General features: G+C 34.2%; 2 protein-coding genes across 3 annotated transcripts in view; one reads left to right on the top strand and one right to left on the bottom strand.

Moving 5' to 3' along the window:
- The window catches only part of LOC126697207 (U-box domain-containing protein 14), a 70,009-nt gene extending 43,164 nt beyond the window's left edge, over positions 1-26,845 (top strand). The window contains exons 1-4 of one of the 2 annotated variants that reach the window (XM_050394094.1): positions 23,101-23,650; positions 24,759-24,875; positions 25,103-25,516; positions 25,622-26,845. In XM_050394094.1, coding sequence (XP_050250051.1) covers positions 23,366-23,650; positions 24,759-24,875; positions 25,103-25,516; positions 25,622-26,704 — 1,899 coding nt within the window. In that variant the 5' untranslated portion in view covers positions 23,101-23,365 and the 3' untranslated portion in view covers positions 26,705-26,845. Of the gene's footprint in view, positions 1-23,100; positions 23,651-24,758; positions 24,876-25,102; positions 25,517-25,621 lie in introns of those variants that run through there. The other variant, XM_050394097.1, reaches the window with a different exon arrangement.
- LOC126697209 (F-box protein At5g49610-like) lies at positions 1,268-4,076 on the bottom strand. Its single transcript, XM_050394099.1, has 2 exons — positions 3,971-4,076; positions 1,268-3,036 (listed from the first exon to the last, which is right to left on the bottom strand). The coding sequence occupies exon 2, from the start codon at positions 2,993-2,995 to the stop codon at positions 1,610-1,612; it is 1,386 nt and encodes a 461-aa protein (XP_050250056.1). The 5' UTR covers positions 2,996-3,036; positions 3,971-4,076; the 3' UTR covers positions 1,268-1,609.
- Positions 26,846-27,547: the final 702 nt, after the last annotated feature.

Genomic DNA, 27,547 nt, shown 5'->3' with positions numbered 1-27,547 from the left:
TTTGAGAAACCAAATCTCATATTGACGTGGATTGAGAGAGAAAGAGAGACTGTGAGAGAAAGAAAGACCAAGAGATTGAGAGAGTGATTTAGCCAAAAAAAAGACCGAGAGACTGAGAGAGACAGCGTGAGATTGTGAGAAAAAGAGAGTAGTTTTGCCCTTAAATTACAAAACATAAAAAATCATTTTTTTTTTGCTCCATCCTATGTCGGGTATCGGCTGAAACACCTAAAATCAGCTAGTACACTTGGTACAAGACCGATATGTTCGGTATTTAAACTGGTACAAAACGTTGGCATTTCTATACTTGTGCACGTACTAGTACGGTACATACCGTTTATACCGGCCGGTATGATACAGATTCTCTTCCTTGGTTTCTTTAGTGTTGGGGCTAGGGGAGTTTTGGAAGGATGGTTTGGCAGGAAAAGTTCTGGAGCAATTAGTATTGTGGCTCATGTAATGCATTTGATGATCGAGAAATTAGTATTGTAAAATTTAAGTTTTTAATCTTGAAGACCCTATACGGGTGGACTTCACCATTTGTATCCTTTTCGATAGAGGGACTGCCGGATTTGTTAAATTCCTTGTACATTGGCTAGCTTTCTCTAGCTTATGTTTTTATTTTTATTTATTTATTTATAATTATTATGATTATTATTTTTACTCTTTCCTTGCATATTGGGATTTCATTTTTTAATTTAATGTCCTATCCAAAAAAATATATATTTCTTGGTAAACGCGAAATATCTAAACAGAAAAAGATATTGTGGGCCATACAAACGTGAATGATATTGTGAATCTGTGATATCACCTAAAAGAATTCAGTCATAAAAGCCCACCAAGGGGTATGCATGAAATTCATACGCATTCATCAGTCAAATGCACTGTTGAGAGAACATTATGAGCTTGAAAACAACAACAAAGTTTTAATTCTAAATTTAATTTTTGGGACTTAGCTAGGGACAGAACTAGAAATCCTCCCTTAGAAGGGTCGACCTCTAGGATTAACACATCACACACTTTACTCTCTTAGAGCATCCACAACAGTGGAGCTAAATTTTTAGCTTTTTAGCTACACAAAAAGTCACTTTATCTATTTTACCTTCTCACATCTTATAGCAGTGGAGCTATTTTAGCTTTTTAACACAATAAAATAATATAAACACTAAAAAAAAAAAAAAAAAGTTTCATTCAATCACCAACACACAACCACAACCACCATCAAACCCATAAAAATCACTGCACAACCACAACCCCGTCCTACCCATCAAAACCAGTGAATAAGAACAAAAAAAGAAAGTAAAAAAATCAACACACCCAAACCAAAACACAGCCCGAAACACAAGCACAGCCCTAAACACAAAGCCGAAACACCAAAAATAGAGAAGAGAGGCCGAAACGGGTCAGGTCGGCGGCCGAGCGTGGGTCTTCACCTATAGCACTTGATGCAACAAACACAAATATGCCTGAACAGTTAAGATGGTAAGGATTAAGGAGGTCAAATATCTTTGTACATGCCAAAAAACCAAAGGCTTCATTAAGTTGGTAGGCTGATGCTGCCAATTCAAGCAAAAGAAATACAGATAATTCCAATTCAATGGGCACCTGTTTAGAAATGTGGTGCCCTTACGGGTTTGATTCTTTTTCTTTTTTGCCTTCCTTGATAAGAACTAGAATTTGAAGCAACAAAACCACAGGAACGTATTAGCCCGAGAAGGCCACTCATTGCTGAGGTAGCTGAACATGGGAGCACAGTTGCTGGGACTGAAATCAAATCATCAATGGAGTTCTGTTTCACCTTTAGAACACCATTTGCTGCCAAGGTAGCCGAGTATGGGAGCACAGTCGCAGGTACATAATTATAATGGTCCAAAAAAGGGGCATGTAACATATAATGACGTTTTAGGACTCCGTTCCTAAAATTATATGACTCCAACCTGCCCCATCTCATCATATAAATAACCTCATCATAGAAAGTCAAAATTCCTAGTGCTAAATAACCAGGTGCAAAAATATCATCCTTAGGAAGGCACCCAACACGACGTATACTGAACTGAAGATAGTCAGTCATTACTTGACCTTCCACACGAAACTGATCTAAATTCAACTGGTGCTTAAGGACCCAATCAAGTTTTTGACAATCTTTTAACATCCATACTCTAAGATCAGACTCATCAACACACGCGTAATGAAGATACCCATCTGAATCCCCAACGCAATCGCTATTTCGAACGCCATATCTCAACATCGGACCTGGTGCTATGATCACTCCAGACAGCTCTTCTTCCAGATCAAAAGCGATTATTCTCTGTTTCTTGGTCAACCAATAAAACCTTCCTTTGATATGAATATATTTGTTCTCGTTAAGATCGTCCTCGCAGTGGCAGACTTCCATGGAGGTTTTCCATTTTCCAGTTTCTGAGGAGTAAATAACGAAGGAATAAGAATTCTGGTCATATTTTTGACGCTGAATGCTCACCACTTTAAAACAAGAGGCCTTGTTTGATGAAGAGCCAAATGGGTAGAAAGCAAATGCAAAGATGTGACCAACATGACAATTAGTGGGTCTAAGGGAAATCCATTCCCTTGTAATTGGGTTGCAAATGAAGATCACTAGCATTCGTTGTTCCAAAGTTTGACGACTTCTACAACAAACGAGTCCATTACTGGAACCCATTATGACAACTCCATATGCAGGAAAACTATCTCGTATCATAATTGGAACACGACGGTCGTCTTCAAAAAAAGATCCACAGGTAGTAAAAAACGACATCCTACATCTTAAACGATCACCAGTAATATCACTACGCTGCTGAATAAGGAGGGTTGTGATGCCCCTGAGTTGGGACCTTTGGTGGTGAAGACGTAAGAAGGATGGATCAGATATAAGGTTCTTCCACCTCTTGGAGACACACTTGAAACGCGAAAGTTGCAAAGCTGAAAATCGGGATAATATTTCCATTGCAAGATCATCATTTGAAAAGATGGCTTCCATCTTTCTTTAGATCAAAGACTAGAGTCACCACAGGAAAGCTTCTGCAAAAGATATAAATAAGAAAATTTTACTAATAAGATAAATTGTCACTACAATCTTCTGTCAAAAATATTAATGAAGAATAGAAATAAAACTAATTGACTTAGTGAGGTGAGATGAATGGGGACAACGCTAATGGACCATATGTCAATCGCTGTTGATTTGTGTGTGATAGTGTCTATGATTTGATTTGCTCCAAATTAACATTTTAAAAATCCATCAGGTTCCTACATCTTTCAGGCTGATCCGAGGTCAATTGAATTGAGTAGAGGTCAGCCCTTTTGTAGAATTCGTTTGATTCATTTAGGGCTATCCAGGTAGGTTATAATTTTCATAGAGAGGACTCTTACATTTAAATCATTTAGCACTGAAAATTCAGCTCAAAAGTAGTTCTCCATAATTTACCAAAATTCTATTAAGGTGACAAACTCAAATCTGTAATAGAAAGATATCTGTAAAGAAAAATTCTCACAGTAACTTTACTTAGAGAAGTCCATTTATATTGAAACATAATTCAATATTAAAGCTATGGATGTTAACTTTCAATCTAAAAGTCCTAGGCTTCCAAAAAACACTCTGTTGTTTATTATTCCAAAACTAGGCTTTGATATCTGTAACACATTTTTAATCATAACACAGAGAAGGAATTACAAGGTAGACAACATTGCAAAGAAATTTTATAACTTGTGAAGTGTTAACACAAGGAGTCATACACTAATCCTAAACAAAATCTGGAATTTAGAAAAGAACCAACCGGGTAGTAGAAAATTTAGTTTCAAAAATAATCTGGCACATCCTTTTAACCAAATAAACAAAAATTTTGGTAAATCCTATTAAACATTGGTTCTAAACAAAATCATTGACCAGATAAACTACAAATCCGGTCTAAGAGATTAACCACAAAACAATCACAAATCAAAACCCTAAAAATTTTACCTTTCTCTCTAGTCTCTGCTCTCCGCCTCTCTCTAGTCTCAACTGCTCACCTCACCGTATCAGGTTCTGAGGTTCAGGAAGGAATCAGGTATAAAATTATAAATATTTGGGCTTTTATTTGTTAAGAACTTTGTTTATTTGGGCCCTCCCTGGCTGGTTTTGTTACTTTGTTTATCACTTATCAGTGGCTGCCTGGACCCTCCCTGGACTGGGCGTTAAGTTTGGGCCTTCAAGTTTTTTTTTTTTTTTTAAAAGCCTGCATTTTTTTTTTTTTTTTTTTTTTTTTTTTTTTTTTTAGAGAATGAAGCTTGCTACTATTATTCTTCAAAATTGGCTAAATCAATCTGCACAATATGGTGAATGTCTGGTGGTACATCTTCCATCCAGACAGTTAGATTTGGCTCACTCAGAGCTCTTCTTGCTAATGCGTGTGCTACATTATTCCCTTGACGATATACATGAGAATATCTAACAAATTGGAGAGCATTTGACAAACATTTAACATCCGGGAGAATATGCCCATGTAGAGCTAGGGACAAATTTGTTATAGATAGGATTTGTTTTGTGTTTTTTTTTTTTTTTTTTTTTTTTTTTTTTTTTTTGGTGGGTCTTATTAATAAGTCTTGTGTTAGTGTTATGGTTGTGCTTAAATTTTTGTTATGCTTGTGCTTAAATTTTTTTTTTTTTTAATTTATGCAGGTTGAGATTGCTAAAAACTTGTTATTGTTCAGTGAAACTACAATAATACTTTTTATATAAATTAAGTTCTATTTATCATTTGCTCTACACTTGAAAGTTATTTTTTATTTTAGTCTTTATAAATGTATTGTTTGATTAGAAATGTTTACCATAAAATATGCATCTGGATATGAAAAACTTAAAAAAAGAAAAATTAATTGAGTCTCAAAAATGATCAATGGATAAATTTGTTATTAGTAATAAACAAAATATAACACAAAATTTAGATGAAAATATCACAAATGAGCAAAAAATTCACCAAAATAATTTAGAAGAAAATGATGTTCAATTTTGCAATACAACAAATCTTGATAATGAATTTCAAAATAATTTAGAAGAAAATGAAAATAATGATGAAAAATATAATATAAAAATATTAAATAAACATTAATTTAATTAATATATAAGTATAAAAAGGGCCCCATTTTTAATTCTCGCTTTAGGTCTCAAAATGTCTAAGGCCGTTCTTGTTTCCTTCTCATCCTCTCTCTGCCTCAACCCACGTCACACTGTGCTCCATGGCTGACCACCAAGCTCTCCTTCTAAACCTCCATGGTCGGAGCTTTTCAAGCTCATTACCTCCAACCACACACCACTGCCGAAACCCAGCCAAAATCAAATCACGACCACCTCCACGGCCAAAACCCAACCAAAATCAACACATACATAAACATACACATACACATACACATACACATATATATACAAATACACATAAACATACATACACATACACATAAATATACATATACATAAACATAAACACACATACACATAAACACGTACAAACTCACATAAATGTAAACATACACACACATAAACTTAAATATAATCACACATAAAAGCTCAATTTAGCACACCAAAGTAACTAACGAAATTGTTTAAGGATTGATGTTAGTTTGCAATTTTTTCGAGTCTATATGAGGGTTTAATTTTTCTCAGTCTGTATTTGTGTTTATGTCTATGTATGTTTATGTTTATGTGTGTGTGTGTGTGTGTTTATGTGTATGTATGTTTATATTTGTTTGTTTTTGTTTATATTTGTTTATGCGTATTTATGTGTATGTATGTTTATGTTTGTTTATTTGTTTTTGTGTATGTTTGTTTGTGTTTGTGTCCATGTATGTTTATCTGTATGTTGTTTATATTTATGTTTATAAATATAAACATATATAAACATACACACATAAATGAACATAAATATAAACAACTTGTGAAGTGTTAACACAAGGAGTCATACACTAATCCTAAACAAAATCTGGAATTTTACACAGTGGGAAAAAAAAAAGGCTTGAAAAAGCTGAATAAGTAACTTTAAATCTAATATCAAGATACACAGATGAAACATGAACAAGAGCCATTGTATTTGTACCCCCATACCTTAAAGCTTCTTTTAATGAATTATTCATCAAATTTAATCAAACTCATGTCTAAAATCAAACGTATTTAACTTCTTACTCTAATACCCGTTTAGCAAATCAAAACGCCCAAAATCGCAAATACATAACAAAAAAAAAATATTACATAATCTAAGCAATCAAACTGTTTATCAATGATTATTAATAATAAATAAATAAATAAATCAACCCTTAAAATCTTTGAAACACATTGTATAAACATGCCCAGTCAATCAAATAATGTATTGTCCATAATCTAAGCAATACTGATCAAATTAAATCATAACCATAAAAAGAGAGAAAAGAAGAAGAAGAAGAAGAAGAAGAAGAAGGAGGCAAAACACACATGACATGAGATCTCCGGCTACGCCTTAGACGCGGAGAAGGAAAAATTAAAAAATACTAAAGGTTATTGTGTTGATTTACCAATTCACCCTTATACATTCTAAGGGGCGGGCCGTTTAGAAATGCGGTTTTTAAAAGGTTGGATAATTTGGGTCCTTAAGAGTAATCCAGCTGGACTTTGAAAGCCCCATGTGTTCTAGGCTCTTAAGAATTTCGGAATTTTTATTTTTTAAGGTCATTTTTTTGGAGTATTCTACAACCCTGCACAAAATAAAGCCCAAATTATTTATGGGCCCATTGTCTCTACTCATATCATTTTTTCTATACTACTATTTAAGAGACTTCCTTATTTGGATTTCTCAATTTTGATACCTAAACTACCCTCATCATACTCATTTTTAAGTTTTCAACTAACGGAGATAAATATGTAAATCAAAACTCCTATACTTTAAGACCCACAAACTCGCCAATTTCTCTCATTCTTCTTCAAATTGAAGACATTCAATTTAGCTCTACATCCTCTTCTTTCTTCTTCTTCTACTTTCAAATTTGGTTTCTAAACAATTTAAACAAATATTGTCAAAGGCTCCAACGGCTTTTTAGGTTCTATCTTTTGCAAGTTCCCCTTTCTTTTCTTTTCTTTTCTTTTGTTTATTATTGACTTTCTTTGAATTCTTACCTGACATAGCTACCAAGCATTCATAGTTTGAGGAGTATTTACTTTTGGGTGAATGTGATTAGGAATTCAAGGGTGTTTGACAGTTGCTTATTACCTGTGGCTAACTTAGAAATTTAAAAAATGAGTTTATGCTTAAACTGGCAACTTGAGAAAGAATATTGGTAAGGACTATTTCTTTTTGTTATGGCCTGAAATCAAACACAAACTCTTTTTTGGTTTTTTTATTCAGAATATACACTACTTGAAACACAAGAATTGCTATCCAGAATTGCTATCTGTAGAATCCAACATCTTGGTTGTATCGTAGAGATAAATTTGTGATAATCCTTTAGCAACAATAGTGTGGGGGGCAAATATTGTCTAAGGAAAATGATATTGTATCTCTAAGTTATCTATTTTCTATTTGTCTTTTGTGTTAACCTTGTTCTTCTATTATTATTTTGTGTAATATCCTCAACATGTGTTATCACTACTTGCTGTCAAAGAAGCTGTTTGCACCTTTCTTGCATGATATTTCTCCACATGAACAACTTGGTTGTATGCCTCAAAACACAATCAAGCAAGTGTACAGACTTAGCAAAATCTTATATTTGGATTTTCAACCCACACTCAAGGAACGGGCAACCATTTGCTCCTCTATTTCATTCGAATCTTACAAAATTATTGTTGACACCTTTAGATAGCCAATAAAATTGACATGTGTACAAAATAGTCCACCACGTGTCAAGCGTTAAGACCTTCATATATGACACATGGCAGAGTCCCAGTAAAGGCTTTGCTCTAATATATTAGATTAAATTAGATTAGATAGATGTCATTTTTCAAGTGCAATACTTAGGGTATATATACTCAATCTCAACTATTAAATTAAATATATTAAAAGGAAATAAAAAGTTAAAGTTAAAAAAGTTAAAAATGTAAAATAATTTGTGAGAAAAATTGAGTTAATTACATCTAGGGTAGTACACCTGATCTCAATCCATTTTTTACTACCACTAATGTTATTGTAGGTCTTCCTCCATTAAAAATAAATAAATAAATACGTCACAAGTCAACAACCTCGATTGTAATTTATCAGTCCTTCATTTTGTTCTAGTTGAAAGTTCCTAGTTGGTCTATATGGCAGGGAAATAGTTCCCAAATTTTGTTAAGACAAAACAATCTAATCATGAACTTTTCTTGCTTGTTATCCAAAAAAGAAGTCTTCCTCTATTGAAAAAAAATGCCTAATTAGTAGAAGGAAATGCCAAAATAGAGATCTTTTTGGCCCTATAATTGAACGAAAACAAAACTTAAAGGCAGACACAATTGTATAAATTTCTTTAAAACCAAGTCTTTGCTCTCACTCAAATGAGTTTATTAAAGGTGTAGTAACCCAAGACTGATTCCACGATAGTGTTTGGGACACAATTTATTTGTTTATGGGTTAAGTCTAATCCTACAGATTAGGCCTGAAACTTCACCTGATTTCTCCTAACTTCCCAGTGTTTCCTGGTGTTTTTGCTCTCTATCTTTCACTTCCCCAGTTTTTCCAACCCCCAAGCATCTACCCTCTTCCCCTTTTTATAGTCTCTTGTTAGTGAGGTGATCATTATTATTTTCCCACCTCACACGTATTCCTATGTTCATTAGAATTCCAAGGGATCTTCATAACTTTAGAGGATTGTTGTGAAATTTTAAAATACTCGCAAGTGTACGAATCGTACCGAAGTATAGTTGGACAAGAACGAGGTCGAACCCACAGGGACTTGTATGAACGTAGGAAAATTAATTAAACCTTAACCAAATTAATCCTAATCTAGTTTAATAAAAATTGGTTGTTTGCAATTAAATATATGAAACAAATAATAAAACTAAGCAAATAGTTAAACTAAGCAAAAGATATAAAGCAATAAAAAGATGTAAACAATCAAGAGAAAAGAATTAAGGTTTTGGAATCCACCTTGTAAGTCATATCAGCATATATTTATGATCATTAATTTTTCCCAACTCACTACATGATAATCTAGAAATCAATCTTGCTATCATGGAAAATATCATCATTTAAACCCTTATTTTAAAAATCAAAAGCATGTTCTTCTTCGTTTCTTAAGTATAAAATCAAATCATCAATTGTATCCGTAGCCAAATAAATCACAAGATATATCCAATTCTAAAAATCAAATCATAAATTGTATCCATTGACAAACAAATCACAAGCGATATCCAATTTTATAATCAAGAATTAATAAACCAAGCATTGAATTAATTAAGACAAATCCTAAATCATGAGAAAAACATGATTGAACTCATATCTAGAATCCCATCTTAGTCAATTGAAATGAAGTAAGAACAATTTAAATCAATAAAGAACAACTATTGTGGGAAAAATCAAATCACATATATATTACTGTTAATCCTTAATAAGTTTTCATCCTCAACCCTAATTATAAATTTAGCTACTCATAGTAATTGAAAGAAAACACAAAAATAAAATACTAAACATTAAACTAGACAAATAAAATAGAACTAACTGTCATGGAAGAAAACCAAAGAAGTAGCTGCACTCTCTATGTATAGCCCCCAGCCCTAACACTAGCCTCAGCCCCCTGAATTTTGCCCTAAAGAGCCTTTAAATAGGTCAAGGAATCCTATTACAAGTTGAATTCCCGTTTGGAGAAAATCCCAGATTTTTAGGCTTCACTTAACCGACTATTTTGGCCCACTTAACTTCAGAATTCAGACTTTTTCTAAACTACAAAGTTGTAGCCCTTTAAGTTAACATTCCAGCCCAATTTGAATCATCTCAATTGGACATCTGAACTGAAAGTTAGGCCAAAAATACTAACTGATGTGCAGTCTGGAATCCTAATCTGAATTGGACTTGGATTTGGTGCATATTTCCTTTGATTCCTTGCTCCAATTGGACTTAAATTTAATTGGATTGGTCTTTTCTTGAATTCATGCCTGGCTGGATGTAAGTTGGCTTGATTCAATTGGCCTAGCCCCACTTTGCATGTAAAGCCCTTGTTACCTACAACACAAAGATGTTATATAATCAGTCACAAAATAACATAAAAGTAAGACTAAATATGTAGATATGTGAGTACTTTATTGTATATATTTCATGCACATCAAGGATTCCCTTGGAACTTGTTCCAGATGCCAAATAGTGTTCGGTGGTGGTTCCCCAATGGCATTATTAGTCCTCAGCTACTGACCTCGCTAGGTTCGTGCTTCACCCTAACTTCCTTCGTTCTTGGTCAGTGTTTAGCCGACCACTTAAGACTCCCTCAAGTGGTCGTCTCCTCAGCCATAATCCTGACCTCAGGATTGGGCCCATTGTGATAGGGCCCAAGGTCAACTCTCTCTTTGTGTACCAAGCTTAACTCGTCTGTTAGGCCTTGGGCCTTATGTTGGGTTTTGATCAAGTGGGTAAACATGGTTTGCTTGGGCCCAATTCCCCCCAAAATAGGCCCCTCACGATCTTGTTTCCGCAAAATAGAGATAGGATCGGGGTTTTCCTGCCCCGTGGTTGGGGCCTTTGCTTTACCCTTTCCAGGAAAAATGACAATTACACCTTGGGAAGATCAACTGTCTACCATTTAATGTAACAGACAAGACAACTTGCTCCTTTCAAATACGTGGTAGAATTTGAAGTATAGGACGGTTCAGATGGCCTGCCGCTTCACTTAATGAGGCGCGCATAAGGTGACATTATGGTACCCATTAATTGTATTTGGGCAATTAAAATTAATGACCATTGTTTCTATAAATACCTCCCTTAATTCATGTTTTCCATTTTCTTTAGTTTCTTCTAAGTTCAGAATATTGCCTTCTTCCTGTTCCCGAGCCCTTAATCTCCCTACAAGATCACTCTCCTCTTCGAGAAGTCACTCAGTAAGTCTTTTTCTCTTGAACTATCTTCTCGTAACTTAGTTAGATTCAAAAACATGTTTTTTTTTTTACCTTTTGAAAACTAGAGCAGACATAGAATCTTTCAGAGTTAGATACAACATTCCTCGTGACGTTGAAATTTCGTATTGTCACGAGGGAGATATAGAGGACCAGAGGCTCCCCCATGTAGTATTTTTCCCTTTAATGTCCATACTTGAGGGCGGGGTTAGGTTCCTAGTGGATCCCTTGTTACTTAGGACCCTTAGTTTTTACAGCCAACCAATGTTTGCTTAATTTTTATAGGGTAGTTAGCTGTGTGGGGTATCTCAACTGATTGTGTGGCCTTAGCCTTACCCACCATGGCATCAACTACTTGTACGCCATTCGAGGGGGGAGGGGGAGGGGGGGGGGGGAGGGTTTAAAGCTCGGGTATATCTTCAGACCCGAAGCACAATGGTTAGGTTGATATCCTGCCACCCCGACTCCAATAGGAACTCAGCGGGGGAGTATGTGAGGGTGAGCGAGAATTGGTTGAATGGTGAGCTAACTCGCTCGACCTATCCTTGTTAGATAGGTCGATACTTTTCTTTTCCCCGATTCCTTAACATACATAAATCGTGTCTCCCTCCCTTTTGTTTTATTAGCATGCTCATTTTCATTTACTTCTCATCTATTTTATGTACATATGTCTCTCCTTTTCTTTTATTACTTTCTCTGCATCTCACTAACTCATACCCCCCCTTAACTGTAGTTTCCAAGAAATTTTGGCCAGATATAAACGTAGTGCATGTCCAAGAGCTCAACTTCGTCCTTCGCTCGGAGATATTTGTGCACTACGACGGACAGTTAAAAGCTTATCACCTGATCTTGGGTTACGTGCCCTCCTACACAAGCTACCAGGATTTGTCAAACGTCTTGACAGTCGACAACCCACTATTGTTGTACCTGGACGTTCGACTGCCTGGATTCCTGCCACAAGGGCTTACTTCTAGGGAAGCTAAGCATTTAGGTCCTCGACTAGTTAGACATGAATTCCCTTGAACCTATATAAGACGGTTCAGGAGATACCGTCTTCCAAGGTCGGGCTGTACACGTTCCTTTGGAGAACCCCATTTTAGGAGATCTTGCAGAAGATGGTCTAGTTGTCAAGGAGGCAATTCCTGATGAGCCCGTTCAACCCAACTCGGCAGAAGAAATGGTCCAAAAGTGCTCTATAGCTTTGGACCATTGGTTTCCAGCTACGCAGGCCTCAAGAGGTCAGGCTGCCACTCGGCCTACTCCCCAACAAACTACGCCCCTTGCTTCCAAACAGTGGAGGAAGTGGCAAAAGGGTGACGACGGCACTACAGTCGAGAGCAGTACTCCCCCTGCTGCCCACCTCCCCACTTTGGCCTCGGGTCAGGCAACCACTCAACCGACCGGCAAGACCCCTCAGGAGACATAGCCTATCATGACCCAAATCCATGGAACATGAATTTAGATGCATGACTAACTTACTGATCTTACATAACTCAATAAACATAATTCAGTAACCTCCAAATAAAAAATGCTCTTAATAAATCTCTTACAATAACTAAAATCCACAATTTAGAAATAATCTCTAATACTATAAAATCTAAAGCAGAACAAAAATAACTTAATAATCCTTTAAGGCTTCAAGTATTATTGACATCGCCTAAAAACTCCCACGCTCTACCTTGCATCTTACAAAGTAATCCCAAAGTTCTCTTCCCCAACTAAACTTTAATCTAAAAATTGTAATTGATGGGATGAGCCACACATCCAGTAAGTAATTATACACAATACACAACACACAACAGAATAGAGTCAAGCAAAGCACGATTATTTTGATTTTTCACAAATTCATTCCATGATATCAAATATAATTATTCCAAAACATATAGTGAACCACTTAATACATATGTAATCAAATCTTAAAATCATATGAAAACACATACAAATAATTGATTAGAGCACAGTGTCACATATAAACATATCACATATTCTCACATACAATTCTATGAGTGGATACCAACATCTAACCCCTACTGGTGAAGGATCAACACATATTCTCACATACAACCCTGTGAACGGGCTTACACATATACCTAATCAATTCTAAAAACACTAATTTCGAGTCACATATCACAAAAGCAAGGTTTATACAAAATAGAATAATTTCTTAAGATTAACAATTATTCCCATTATAGAGGCATATTGAACATCACAATATCAAATTGAAACATAAATCAAAGGATGTTTGACTCTCTTGGGGAACAAATAGGAACTTAGGAGTTTATATAAATATTTTTACAATTCTTGAGTAAGTCTGAAAATTCAATTTGCTAAAAGAAACATTTTAAACATAATTGGAAAAATAGGAATATGAATTTGAAATCACTTGGCTTTAAACAAATTTAAAGATCAAGAACCTTTTTAGAAAACTTATCTTGAAACTCAATTCTTTTCTAAAAATGGTTTAGTTTAGAAATCATCTTTTAAAGGAGATTTGGATGTTCAAAACATTATTTAAAATTCAAAGTTTCCCTTTAAAACATCATTTAAAAGTCAAAATTTCTCTTGCAATGGTGTAAAAATACTTTTGATAAACTTTTAAAAATGCAAGCTCAAAAACATAACTTTTGAAAACCTTTGACTTCTAGGAACTGAATGGACAAAATTGTGCATATTATGCATAATTACTTACAGTACTTGAATCACTTTGAAAGTCCAACTAAAACACCCTTCAAATAGTCTCAAAATACTCTTAAATAGAACCTATAATCAATCATGGAAATATACTTAATATCCTCCACAAAACATAAAGTTTATAGAACTATACAAATAGACTCACTAAGATTATGCTTTGCTGAACTAATAACACTTTTAACACTAAATTTACATTTCTCTAACCAATGGTATTCTAATCAATAATACATCCTTGCATTAATTGAAACTCATTTTACCATGAGGAACGCAGTAGCCAACACTTAAGGATTTAATATATAACCCCAATGCAAATGGTGGGCCAAAACCAATATGATTTTGTTTATGAATTTAACATTCATTGACCCTACAGATTAAATATAAGAATTTTGGTATGAAATCTCAAATCTGTCATTATCCTTTTAAAAAATTGTAGACGTGTTGAACCCTTTTTTTCTAGACGTGTTGAACCTAAATGGTTCATTGTGTTTGGGAATAGTCAACACCTAGGCATAGACTATCAAAGCTATCAATAAGAGAAAATAGGACTTTGACAAAATGAGAGCTAGCTAGTGAAACATGTGTGGGGTCGGGTGCAAATTGTCCAGCAACTCAAAATTAACATTATGGTATAAATCAGCAACTTAAAAGCTGTTATAGTCCTAGGAAAACGATGCAAGCCTTATTCATGGATTTAATAATTTCGGCTTTTGTTCTAGAATCCAAACAGTGGCAACCTAGGATTCAAGAATTATTGAAATACTGTAAATTGTCATCTAAGAAACTGCCAATTCAACAATCTACACATCACTAAAATTTTCCATGATAAAATTCTAACTCCTTAATTCTTTGTTTCTAATGGTGAGAAATCATACCTTGAACAATTTGATTGCCTCTTCAACTGTATGTGCTCTAAACTCCAAGGAAAAACACCTCTTAACCTCTTTGATAAAACCCTTCCTATGAAAACTCTAATTTATCTCTTCCTCTACCTTATATTTAACACATCAGAGATGTGGGCTGTAATTACTAACAAAAAGTATTTATGGCCCATCAATTATGTATATATATATATATATATATATATAACAACCTAAAATAAAGATATGTGGGGTATTACACAGCTTATGAGCCAGCCTGTCATAATCGGCTTTCAAGTAGCAGCTTCTTCCTCGGGTTCTGGTACCGGATGGGAGTGCTCCTTCCATTTGGGGGATAAGGTCCTACCCTCAGACTCCTATGTCTAGACATAGAGGAGCAACGAAGGAGGGTTGGTATCGGACAGTCTCAGATAGGCCTTACTGCTGCCTACCGATCTAAAGCATTACTCTGGTTGCAAAGATAAGGACCTTATGCTAAAATTAAAGTGGCACACTATAGCGGTAAGCTTTTTATTTGTCCGAATTATTACTATTTTTTTTGTCTCGGTCCCTTTCATTTCCTTCACATACCTCTCAATTTACAAGTGTTACCAATTGGGCTTGAATAATCCCGCTTTGCTTTTCTGTTGTCTCAGGCTGCCCAATTGAGTCACGTGGTGGAGGTTCGGCTGAAGGAGGCACAAGAAGAGATTAACAAAGAAAAAGCCCTCAAATAGGTAGCCGAGGCCAATCTGCAAGAGAAAACTCTAGGGCTAAATGTGATGGAGCGGCGGGCAACTACCGCCGAGAAGGCATTGGAGTTCGTTGAGCGGAATGCTAGTGATCTTCAAGGTAGGCTTGGGGAGACCGAGCTTAAGCTAGCGAAGACAGCTAGCATCCTCTCTGCTCGAGACAAGGAACTTACCGACCTCAAAGGCGTAGAGAAATCTCGAAAGCAGACCTACTACAATAAGGGTTTCAAGGACGTCGAAAACTCAGCTGGTCCCTTGATCTTCCAGGCCCAGAAGTTCAGGTTCATGGAGGGTTTGATGGCTATAGTTAACGCCGTCAGCCTCCAAGAGGATTCCCCTTTCAAGAGTGCTAACTGAGTCCTGCTACCTGAGGACCCTGAGGTCAAAACCTAGGCTACAGATCAGGGCAAGGACAGCAGCGATGAAGAGGAGGGCACTGAGAGTTTGGAGGCCAGGGAGCTATCAAAGTAGATCAATTCCTATGTAGCAGTGCTGGATTATGACAACCCCAGAACCGCTACAACCACATCAAATCCAAACGCCGCGTAGCTTGTAGTCACCTCAGACCCCCCGCCCACTAATCCTCCAGCCAACTAGGAAGCACCCACAACAACTCCCCTTGCTATCGATACCCCCAACATCTAGATTTACCATAAATATTTGTATTTTGTCATATAATAATAATAATAATAACAAGGTTCACTCCACACAAAGCAAAGGCTTATTGGTGTTTAAAACACACCCACTCCAACAGATGTTTCTCTCGTTAAATTTATAACATCAACCTATTCTTATTTTCCAATATTATTTTGATTTCAATATGAAATAGAAGATCTAAATTACATGTACATAATATTTGATATTTGATTATATTTTTGAGTAATCTTTTTTGATTCTTCTAGAATTCTTAATACCTTCAAAGTGGTCAAGAGGAAGATAAATAAAGAGGGTGGTGCAGATGGAGGTATAGTCACGATCTTTGATCTTATGCTAATGGAGGTTGAAATTATTCTTCAAACTTTGGTACTGCCATTTTATTTATTTGGAATTATGGAGAGTTGATCAGTTGCTTTTAGTTAATAGTTTAAGTCGGTAAAGTGAGAGAAATGACTTTTGAAATTTTAGAATTAAGTGATTGATGAAGCTTGCATGTATTCTCTTTCAACATAGTTCATTAAGGACCGCATTATTTGTCATAATTTTTATAACAATTTGGTTGATTGTGAGTGGTAGAAGAGCATTTTTACATGAACCTATCACTTTTTTTTCATCACTAGCTCACAATTAATTACATCAAATTTGTGTCACAAAAGATATGTCACTAGACTTCTCTTTTGAAATGAGTGTTGTCAATTTTTTGTTTTGAACAATTTGTAGTATTTGTTGAATGGTTTTCTTTAAGTTTTGATTATGTACTAGATCTATAATTTTTTTTCTTATTGTGGATTTCCTTTGATTGGGGTAGGTTACTCTTATAGTAGTTTTTTCTTTGAAGACTCCATTAGTTTTCCACTTCTCCATCATATCACTGTGTTATTTGTTTATTGCTTTCTTTGCATGCTTTACAAATTTGGCGATTTCCTAGTTTCATTAATTAACATGTTACAATTGTGACCACATATCTTAATTAATTGGTAATTAATTTGTTAATCTGCTGCATATTGATTTTCTGGTCAAAACCAATCCTTTCATACTCACAAAAAATCTCACTTTGAATAAACACTACTATCAGTTTCTTTAAGACCTTCTTCCCTTATGTGTGTGTTAAAATAATTAGTATTCTTAAAAAAAAAAAAAAAAAAAAAAATCATTTTGAAGTGTAAACTCTAGAACTTATAAGTTTTCTCCCCACGAATCACATTTTACAAACTAACACTCCCATTTTGTTGGCCCCCAAGACTCAAATGAAGATGGCTTCTTGTTTGTGAAGCATGCCGAGACTTCAAAAAATCTCAACTACAAATAGGTAAATAAACATATATAATCAAGAACTTTGTCATATCTTTTATATATTTTGTAAGAAGACATTTATTTATGGAGGCTCGTACTTGTGAATAAAAATTGGGTACTTTACTAGAAGTGTGTATGGGTCAAATTGAGTTGAGTTTGAGGTATTTTTCAACTCAATCTGATACATGGGACGTGAGGGCTACAAGAAGTGTCCAAGTTTTTTAGAGAGAAACTAATGCACATTTAGCATGTGTAGAATTATATGGTAGCTATATATCAGCTCACCAAGCAATTACAAAGAAGACAAGATTTTGAGTAAATTGGAAATTGGAGCCTAATTGAATAACTATCCCAAAAATCAAGGAATGAGTGACAATTATGTATTACTTCAAAGTAGTGTGGATATTATTTATTCATCCTCTATTATCTTTAATCAAAATTTTGCACTTGGCCTCGATTAACATGGTTATAGTAAACTTAACTTCATAAAATTTAGTTCCACACGCCACCTCTCACAACATTGAATTTATGTTATATGCAATTACGCCTTGATAAAGTCATCTTTAGATAATCTTACACTATTTTTTGTTTCAATTTTATTTTAAATAATCCAACTTTCAGTTTGTTAAAAATAAACTAGTTTTTAATTTTTTGTCTCACATTATCAAATGAGTTAAGAAATTCTCAAACGGACACAACCTCAAAGCACATTTGTCCATCAAACAAACAACATGACCTACTCAAGTTGAGAAATCACATTATAGCTCAAAAAACCTACATAAGATAACATGTCTAAATCTGAGTTATTGGGACCATTCAATTAGGTCTAATAAAACAATTAGGCTTTAATTCAATCATTCACTATTCAACAAATGATTGAAATTTATATGTACGGTTGGCCTACTTTTTTATATTCATCAAAACAAAGTCTCAATATACCAAATTAAATCTAACTAACAAATTTAGACTAAGACTCAAAAACTAAAATAATCAAACTAAAAAATTTAAGATACATATATTGATTAACTATTTATTGCTATCTTACCAACCCAATACTTCTTGCAGTGCACATGGACCAAAAACTGCCACCAAATTCTCTTAAATAAAGGCATCAGAGGTTTTTATTTTTATTTTTATTTATTTTAGAAATAGCTTCATCTTCATCTTTTTACGCTCAAAAGAAAAGGCTGAACCAAAACAAGTGTTTGCCGATGGATTGAGATCAAGGTATTGCACCTGATATAATTCTTATGAATGGTTAAGATTAATAGTTGTAAAAACTGCCACCAAATTCTCTTAAATAAAGGCATCAGAGGTTTTTATTTTTATTTTTATTTATTTTAGAAATAGCTTCATCTTCATCTTTTTACGCTCAAAAGAAAAGGCTGAACCAAAACAAGTGTTTGCCGATGGATTGAGATCAAGGTATTGCACCTGATATAATTCTTATGAATGGTTAAGATTAATAGTTGTAAAAAGCAACTTTCAATTTTAACCATTGATTCAAAAAAAAAAAAAAATTTAAAAGTAAAAAGTGAAAATTAAAAAGGTAAAAAGTGAAAAAAAATTGTAAGAAGAGATGGGTGAATTGCACCCCGTCCACCGGATGATCAGATCCTAATCCATTGCCAACCACCATCGTTGCACGAACATTGTCCTATGGCTCCCAAGTCCAATCATTCATACCATCACGCGGAAAGTCTACACATACAATGATTATGGTTGAGACTTTGATATTGTTTTTCAACCAAAACAAATAAAAAAATGCAGATTGATGTTTGGACGGTGCATATAAGCAATGCCAATGCTTCAAAAACATAATAATTTTCATAAATTTATATATATATATATATATATATGTTAAACTAAATATTCTAAAATAGATGCCAAAGTGAAATCATATCATAGAGTAACACAAAAATACGAGGGTTATGTAATTCAATCTAATGATCAACATCCAATAAATAAACCTTTAAGAGCAATATTTGAAGTACAAATCTATAAAAGCCTAAACTTTAAACTATCTATATACTAACTATGGTTAATAGATTTGTAACACAAATAAAAAATTTGACTTGTACACAAGGTAAAATTGGGTTTGATCATGTATTATTGAATAATTAATATATCTCTAACAATATAACACTTAAATCTAGCAGATTTTACTAGATCTCATCTTGGTCCATTTGGTGTCCGACATGAAACTTGGCTTGGCCCTATCCTATCTATCATCTATTATTAAAAGGACTTATCATTAAATATTTTGTGAAGATTTTATATAACTATTTTTTTTCTGAGAAATTTATATAACTTATAACTTACTATCCATATCAAGCCATTACCAAGACCCCACGAATATTCAGCATTTTTTTTTACCCTCATATTTTCTCAAAAATATATATACGTGGTTGAATTCAAGTTAAACTTTGTATAATTTTAAGTTATGTTACATCACTCTATATTTATTTATTGGATGCAAATTTTCATTACTCCACATTTTCACCCCTCCAACCAAACAACATAAGGGAAAACTAAATTTTTTTCCATCCTCACCTTATTTTCTATCCCTCACTTTTTTATCCTCCCAGCCAAACGAACCTTCAATTATCCTTTTGCAATTTGTAGAGAAAAGGACAAAATAAATATGTAAAGGAAAATGATTTCTATAAGAATTTTATGTAAAAACACTTCAACCCCTGTGGGTTTCCTCTTTTGTTTGGATGACAGTGTTGAGGAGGATACTTACTGGTGATAATCTGAGGAAAAGAAGCTTTATCATAGTGGTGATAATTGACACAAAACTTTTTTTGAGGAACAATTGACACAAAACTTGACGTGCGTATTAAGAACGTAATAAACATATAGATATAATTTGACGCTTAAATTTTTTAAATATTTATCAAATAAAAGGTTATTAGATAAAATAACGTTACTTAAAGTTAAAACAAAAGACGCCAAGGTGGATGATATACATGGGCCCATATGCCCGATATGCCGTCCACGTCACGGCTAGTTTTTTGGGCAAGATGCATGGCTCCTTCGAAATGAATCTAGTGTCTTCTCAAAAAACAAAAAAAAAAAAGAAATGAATCAAGTGTGAGATAGTGTGTTAACTGTTGACATGACATTGACATATTGTGGTTTGTCTGTATGGCATCAGGCATGTTAAGTTTTGCCGGCGCACCCACCTCATTGCCAACAAGGCTAGTTTTAACGCGTTGTTGACCAAACCCATCTTGACACGTTTGAACTTCCTGGCTTTTGTAGCTCCATCTAGTCGGTCGTTGTTTACAAAGATCAATATCTCACCTAACGTATCTCCACATTTTTATTTTATTTTATTTTTTTATTTAATCATTTGGTGTTATTGTTTTCATTTTACACGCATCAAATATGTTATCTTAACTTATAATACTGTTTTTCACCTAAATCTTTTGCTTGTTTTCGTTTTGATTTTTTACTTTAAAGATTCAAGTTCACTTTTACATTTATAAAGTGACAAGATAAATGAAAGCTGAAACTTAAGAAATATTACCTCCGTCCTATTTTGTTTATCTTCTATTCTATTTTGAAATGTTTCAAAATATTGTCCTGTTTCTAAAAATAAAAGTCATTAATTTACTAATGTTCCTATTATACCTCTACTTTATTAATAATTCAATTTTTTTATAAATTTATTTAAAGGTAGTTTTGGAAACTTATACATTTTTAAAAGGTAGACCGTAGACAGGACAATAAATGATGTTCTCTTAAAAAGTTTGACTTTTCAAACAGGACAAACAAAATGGGACGGAGGGAGTATTTGTAAACAAAAATGTAAAGAGATATTACTTACTTGTAGCAGTCTTGTAGTTTAATTGACATATTACAATGTACAAAGTTCTTGAAGATTTAAAAGAAAAAATAGTTCAAATTGTGGGGTTAGTAAAAGAAATTTATAAACAATGAGTAATTAGATCATATTTCCTTAGATTTCATGTTACGTTAACATTACATAAAATGATTATACCAATTACCTTTCCACAAGTTTAGGACAATACTATGTTTTCAATGTTACAAGTATTTAAATTCTCATTGTATATATCTTATATTTTGTGAAAAAAACAAGAAAGACACTCTAATATGTTTTGTATGGTTGGAACAATTCAGAAATGTTTAATTAAATAGTTTTTAAATTATCTGATGGCTGTTTTGCGGCATTGATATATATTATATACATTTGATCAAGTCAAGAGTTGAACCAATATTAATTCATTTAATTACTACCCCCTCATTGTTTACGTTTTTTTTTTTTTTTTTGAAACTCTCATTGTTTACGTTTTAGTTTTTAATCAATGCATAATATTTCCGCCACAATTATTTTTATGATGAATAAATTTAAACAATAATGAGTAATGGGTCATGAACAATAAAGTCTCATCTTTTTCTATGGACCCAACTAAATATTGCAAGAAACATGACCGTTAACTTTTTAAATGTATCTTTGACCATCATTATATTATATTATAGACCACACGATAAAAATATGGTCCAGTTGGCAATTTGCTATTGGTTAATATGGTCTGGCTTAAATTCAAGTCGATTGTAGCCAAGTCTTTTGTGGTTGGTACCTGGAAAGATCCTAGCCGTCCAATTGACAATTCTGCGCGGGAAGAAAAGGCAACTACTCTGATGATAACACGCAAAAGCTTCCTGGTCCACAACATTGGCTTTCCTCATATGGTCCATTATACCCTTCTTTTTTTCTTTTTCTCTTGCCTTTTGTTTTGCTTAAATCCTTAAACCTTTATATTTTTTTTTTTGTTGGTTAAGAGAAATAACGTGAGCACAACTTATGTCACAACTTTATTTGTGTGATTGTGAATAGTTAAAAAAATAGTAGATTTATGTGAAAATAATAATTCATTAATCATAATTGCACATATCATTAAATTGTGACAAAATGTGTGATCGTAAAAAAACTATTTTACTATATTATTGGTAGAGCTATATTTGTAAAATCTCCCAAAAATATCATTTAAAATTATTTTGAACATGGTCCAAAAGAGTTACAAACCTAGATTAAGAAGCTAAGTGCACATGTGTGTGTGTAAAGGAAGTGGGTCTCATTTTTTTAATCAGATTAATCTATTTCCTACTTATGAAACATCACAAAAATTCTATGGACCGGTAATGTAATGAATTGAATTTTAGAACATTTAAATTTACGACTCACTTCAAACCAATGAACCAATCACTCGAATATCGGAAAACTTTAGAATTATTATTATTATTATTATATACTTTTTTAGAAAAATTCAAATAACTACTTTCCATTGAAATAACACAAAAATCAATTCTAGAAGGTTCTAGTTCTGAATGATGAGTTATGACCTTGACAAAAAGAAACCCTTTGTGTACTTTAGGAAATTTTAATATATCTCAAAGATAGTAGAGTTTTGTTTTTATCATTTTTAATGGAGATCTAGTACTTTTAATATTAAAAGGTAAAAATAGAAAGAAAAAAAAAATTAAAAGGTTCTATACATGGTGTCCAAATTATTGTTTCCAAAACTATGTTTTTTTCCCAAAATAAAAGACAAACAAACCAACAAAAACATACACATGTGAAAAAAAAAATTAAAAAAAAAAAAAAACCATATATGCAGAGGACAATATTGTCAAAAATATAATAAAAAATTGGTACCATCTCCCTCCATTCCAACTTCCTCACCAAATTGGTACCATCACCCAACTTGTGTTTCTAAAATTTTCTAATAATCCCATAATTAATTATATAAAACTTTCCTAAAAGGCTATGATTACATGTTAAAAATACTTCCATTTATTTATATATTACTATTAAAAAGAATCAATAAATCTTTGTTCCATTCTTTCTTAAACCTCAAGTCTTGACAACCTTAACACCTATCTTTCTTTCAGTTTCAGAATTCTCAGACAACCTCTGCAAAAATTCACGTGTTTTTTTCTCTTTCCAATTGCCCTTCAATTCCTTAACATATTCCCAACCAATCCAATTCTCCCAAGCTCTAAACTTTTTTTTTTTTAATAATAATTTTTTGTTTTCTTCTTATTGAATCGGGGCGACCCAGATGGGTCCGACGGAGGATTCTCAGGAGGGCGAGTTGTTGCTGAGTCGGCTCAGTGAGTCGACGAAGGCGATCTCTGAGTTATCGGATTGCCGAAACGTGTTTAAGAAGATGTATGGGAACTTGGTTCGGAGAGCGAAGCTGCTGAGTCCTTTGTTTGAGGAATTGAGGGACAGCGATGAAGGGCTTGACGATGACGTGGTTAAGGCTTTTGAATCGCTCAGACTCGGTTTGGATTCCGCTACCGAACTTCTCAACTCGGTCAACGGTGGCAGCAAGCTCTATCTGGTACTTTTTCTTTGCCTTTTCTCTTTAAAAAAAATAAAATGAATTGATTTCTGTTTGATTGCTGAGAAAAAGAGGAGGGAAAGTGAGATTTCTTTGTTTGGGCTAAAATGGTGAAGAATTTGACTTTTTTTTAAAGGCAACCTCAAAGAAATCATCATTCTATTTTATATTTGGTTTTTAACTCAAAAGTCAAAACACACACACACACACACACAAGGAATTGTTGAACAGAAATAAAAGTTGAGTATATGTTATAGTTTGTGGTTTATGAGGAATTGAATTGCATAAATAAAAGTTGGATATTTATGTCTATATTCTTGTTCAAAGTGTGATTTTGGTATATGGGAGATCAGAGAGTTAAAAATAAGAATCCATGTGTGCCCATTGAATTTAGGAAGAGATTAAAAATAGGACCTAAGTTTCTTATGAACCAGTTTAGAATAATCTCCTCTCAGCCACTAGGTGATAGCATCCGCGTATACTTTTAGTCACATGACCCATTTAATAGTTATGTGACTTGTATAAATGATTTAATGAGTTTTATACACATGGATGGTCTTATGAACCACCATGTAATTGGTTGGAGGAAGACCTTGTTTTTAATAAGAACTGATATGGTTATAGATTTTGGAGTTCCTTTTCTGTTTAATCTACAAGAATGTTGTCATATCAAGTCGGATTTGCATATGCATGTTAAGAAATGAATTCCACAAAGCTTGGTTTTTTTTTTTTTTTTTTTTGGTGGTGGGGGGGGTGGTGGGGGTGTGGGTGGGGTGCTTTGAGAAATGAGAAATGAATTCTTCTTTTCTTAGATGAATGAGTTCTGCATTTCAGTGAAAAAGGTATGAGATGGTGATTACAGTTGCTTCTGTACTTGAACCGTGATTTGCTTAGCTAGAACTAGATGTGGGCATTTTTGTTTTTTTTCAAGTCGTCTAGTACAAACTAATATAACCATCAATACTACAAACTGTTAAATACATTTTCCACCCAGGCGTATGATACTTACTTTTACTGTGTGTAATTTGGCTTAATTTCTATTCTTGTTTCTCAACAAGTTGATTTTAAATCATTAGTTTTGAGGTATGAAATGTCTTACTTGTCACAGGCTCTTCAAAGGGAAAAGATTGCTCAAAAGTTCCACCTGGTGACAGAACAAATTGAAGCAGCATTGAGTGAGATTCACTATGATAAACTTAATTTATCTGAGGAGGTTCGCGAACAGGTACTTTTACAACCCAACTTACTTTGAAGAGAATTAACAGCATATAATTTTTACAAGCAACAGCATATAATTCAGCAGTAGTCATTACCCTTTTAATTTCAATTTTAAAGAGTAAATAGTCAAAATGTTGTCTAAAATACCGTTCATAAATGAATTTTAACGAAAAGTAACATTTAGTTGATTTGAAAGTCTTAACAATTGGTGGGACATTTTTCTATTTCTTTCAGATTGAACTAGTACATGCTCAATTCCAAAGAGCCAAGGGAAGAATTGACACACTTGATTTACAACTGGACATTGATTTAGCCACAGCACAGAAAGAAAAAGAACCTGACCCAGCAGTACTTAAAAGACTTTCTGAAAAGCTGCATCTCAAGACTATCGATGATATAAAGAAAGAGTCACTTGCGTTCCATGATATGATTATCTCAAGCAATGGAGATCCAGGGGACTGCTTTGAAAAAATGTCATCCCTCTTTAAGAAGATTAAGGACTGGGTTCTGACTGAAAATCCTATAGTGGAGACCTCTGAGGGTGAAAAGGGCTTGATTAAGCACAGATCTCCTGTTATCCCAGATGATTTCAGATGTCCAATATCTCTTGAATTGATGAAAGATCCTGTGATTGTCTCTACTGGACAGGTATAAACTGGCAGCTGCCTTCACAGTTTTAAGTTTACAACAGTTTATTTGTATCAGACTATCAGTAGTCATTACTAAAGAAATATTTGCCTTTTTTTTTGGCAGACTTATGAAAGGTCTTGCATTCAAAAATGGCTTGATGCAGGACATAAAACCTGTCCTAAGACACAGCAGACACTGTTGCACACAGCCCTAACTCCTAACTACGTTTTGAAGAGTCTGATTGCTTTATGGTGTGAAAGCAATGGTGTTGAGCTTCCAAAAAAGCAAGTGAATTGTAGAAGCAAGAAATCAGGAGGAGGCAGTGTTTCAGACTGTGATCCTGCTGCTATTGATGCCTTATTGGAAAAACTAGCAAATGGGAATACAGAACAGCAAAGAGCAGCTGCTGGTGAGCTCAGGTTGCTTGCTAAGAGGAATGCAGATAATAGAGTATGCATTGCTGAGGCAGGAGCCATACCACTTCTTGTAGAATTATTGTCCTCTCCAGATCCCCGGACACAGGAACATGCTGTTACAGCACTCCTCAACCTTTCCATCAATGAGAGTAACAAGGGAACTATTGTGAATGCAGGAGCAATACCTGATATTGTAGATGTATTGAAAAATGGCAGCATGGAAGCTAGAGAAAATGCTGCTGCCACTCTTTTCAGCTTATCTGTAATAGATGAGAACAAGGTGGCAATAGGAGCAGCCGGGGCTATCCCAGCTCTTATAACATTGCTTTGTGAGGGGACTCCAAGAGGGAAAAAGGATGCTGCCACCGCTATTTTCAATCTTTCGATCTATCAGGGAAACAAGGCAAGGGCTGTAAAGGCTGGTATCGTGACCCCATTGATGAGATTGTTGAAGGATGCTGGAGGTGGGATGGTGGATGAAGCACTTGCAATTCTGGCCATTCTTGCCAGCCATCCAGAAGGGAAGACCGCAATTGGTCAAGCGGAGCCAATTCCAGTCTTAGTGGAGGTTATAAGAACTGGTTCCCCACGCAACCGGGAGAATTCTGCAGCAGTATTGTGGTCATTATGCACAGGTGATTTTAAGCAGTTGAAACTATCAAAGGAGCTTGGTGCAGAGGAGGCATTGAAGGAACTGTTAGAGAATGGCACCGACAGAGCGAAGAGAAAAGCTGGAAATATTTTAGAGCTCCTCAACCGAATTGAAGAGGGTGCTACTGTTAATACATAAAATTCTAGCTGTATTTAGGAGTTTGTTGGGGCCATCTTTTGCATGAAGAAAGTTTAATTCATAGATATGTTTCAGAAAGCTGTGCAGGAAATCTTGTTATATAAGAATTTATGCTAGAAGAAAGTTCAATTTAGCGTTGCAGTTGGTGTTTATCTACAAAGAAATATGCTTAAGAATGGCATGTATCAGTTATATGGGAATGAAAAGCAGAAAAGATTGTCGACTGGAACACTTATAAATCTGACCAGCATGTTCAAGACCCAGCCTTTTGCAACAAAGGGCAGCAAGGCATGAACATTTTCACAGAACTTTCATAGCATACGGGTGGTCAGGTGTACATTTGTAACTCTTACCTATATGCCTCGTCAATTTTCTGTTGTATATGTTGTAGAAAGAGTTAAGTTTCATATTTGGTTATAGGATTTACTAACATGTGCCCTTAGGGCATATATTAGTAAATCATTTTAAGAAATTTTGTATGGAAAAACGAATAAGTAATTAACTGTTTTGACAGCTTTTTCTATTCCCTATAAAAACTTTTCCAAAATGGATGGTTAATATGTGTAAGGACACACATTAACCATCTATTTTGGAAAAGTTTTTATAGGGCACACATTAACTGGACCCTATTCATAATGACCAAATAAAATGTTACTTTATGGTAGCAGTGTCTGTTTATTACGGTGAGAAAATATTAGAAAAGCTAAATTTTCTATTGCAACTTGCAAGGTTTACTTTGTTGTGGGTTATGGTGACGCCAGAACACTAAATTCTTTTTTCCATCTCATTTTTTGGGGGTACATAATTAGTATTGCTATAATATCTCTAAAATTTCAACACTCA

Source organism: Quercus robur, chromosome 8 (assembly GCF_932294415.1).
Source record: "Quercus robur chromosome 8, dhQueRobu3.1, whole genome shotgun sequence".
Classification (NCBI taxonomy): domain Eukaryota; kingdom Viridiplantae; phylum Streptophyta; class Magnoliopsida; order Fagales; family Fagaceae; genus Quercus; species Quercus robur.
The sequence above is the reverse complement of the archived record's forward strand: the minus strand, read 5'-3'. Positions and strand labels throughout refer to the sequence as shown.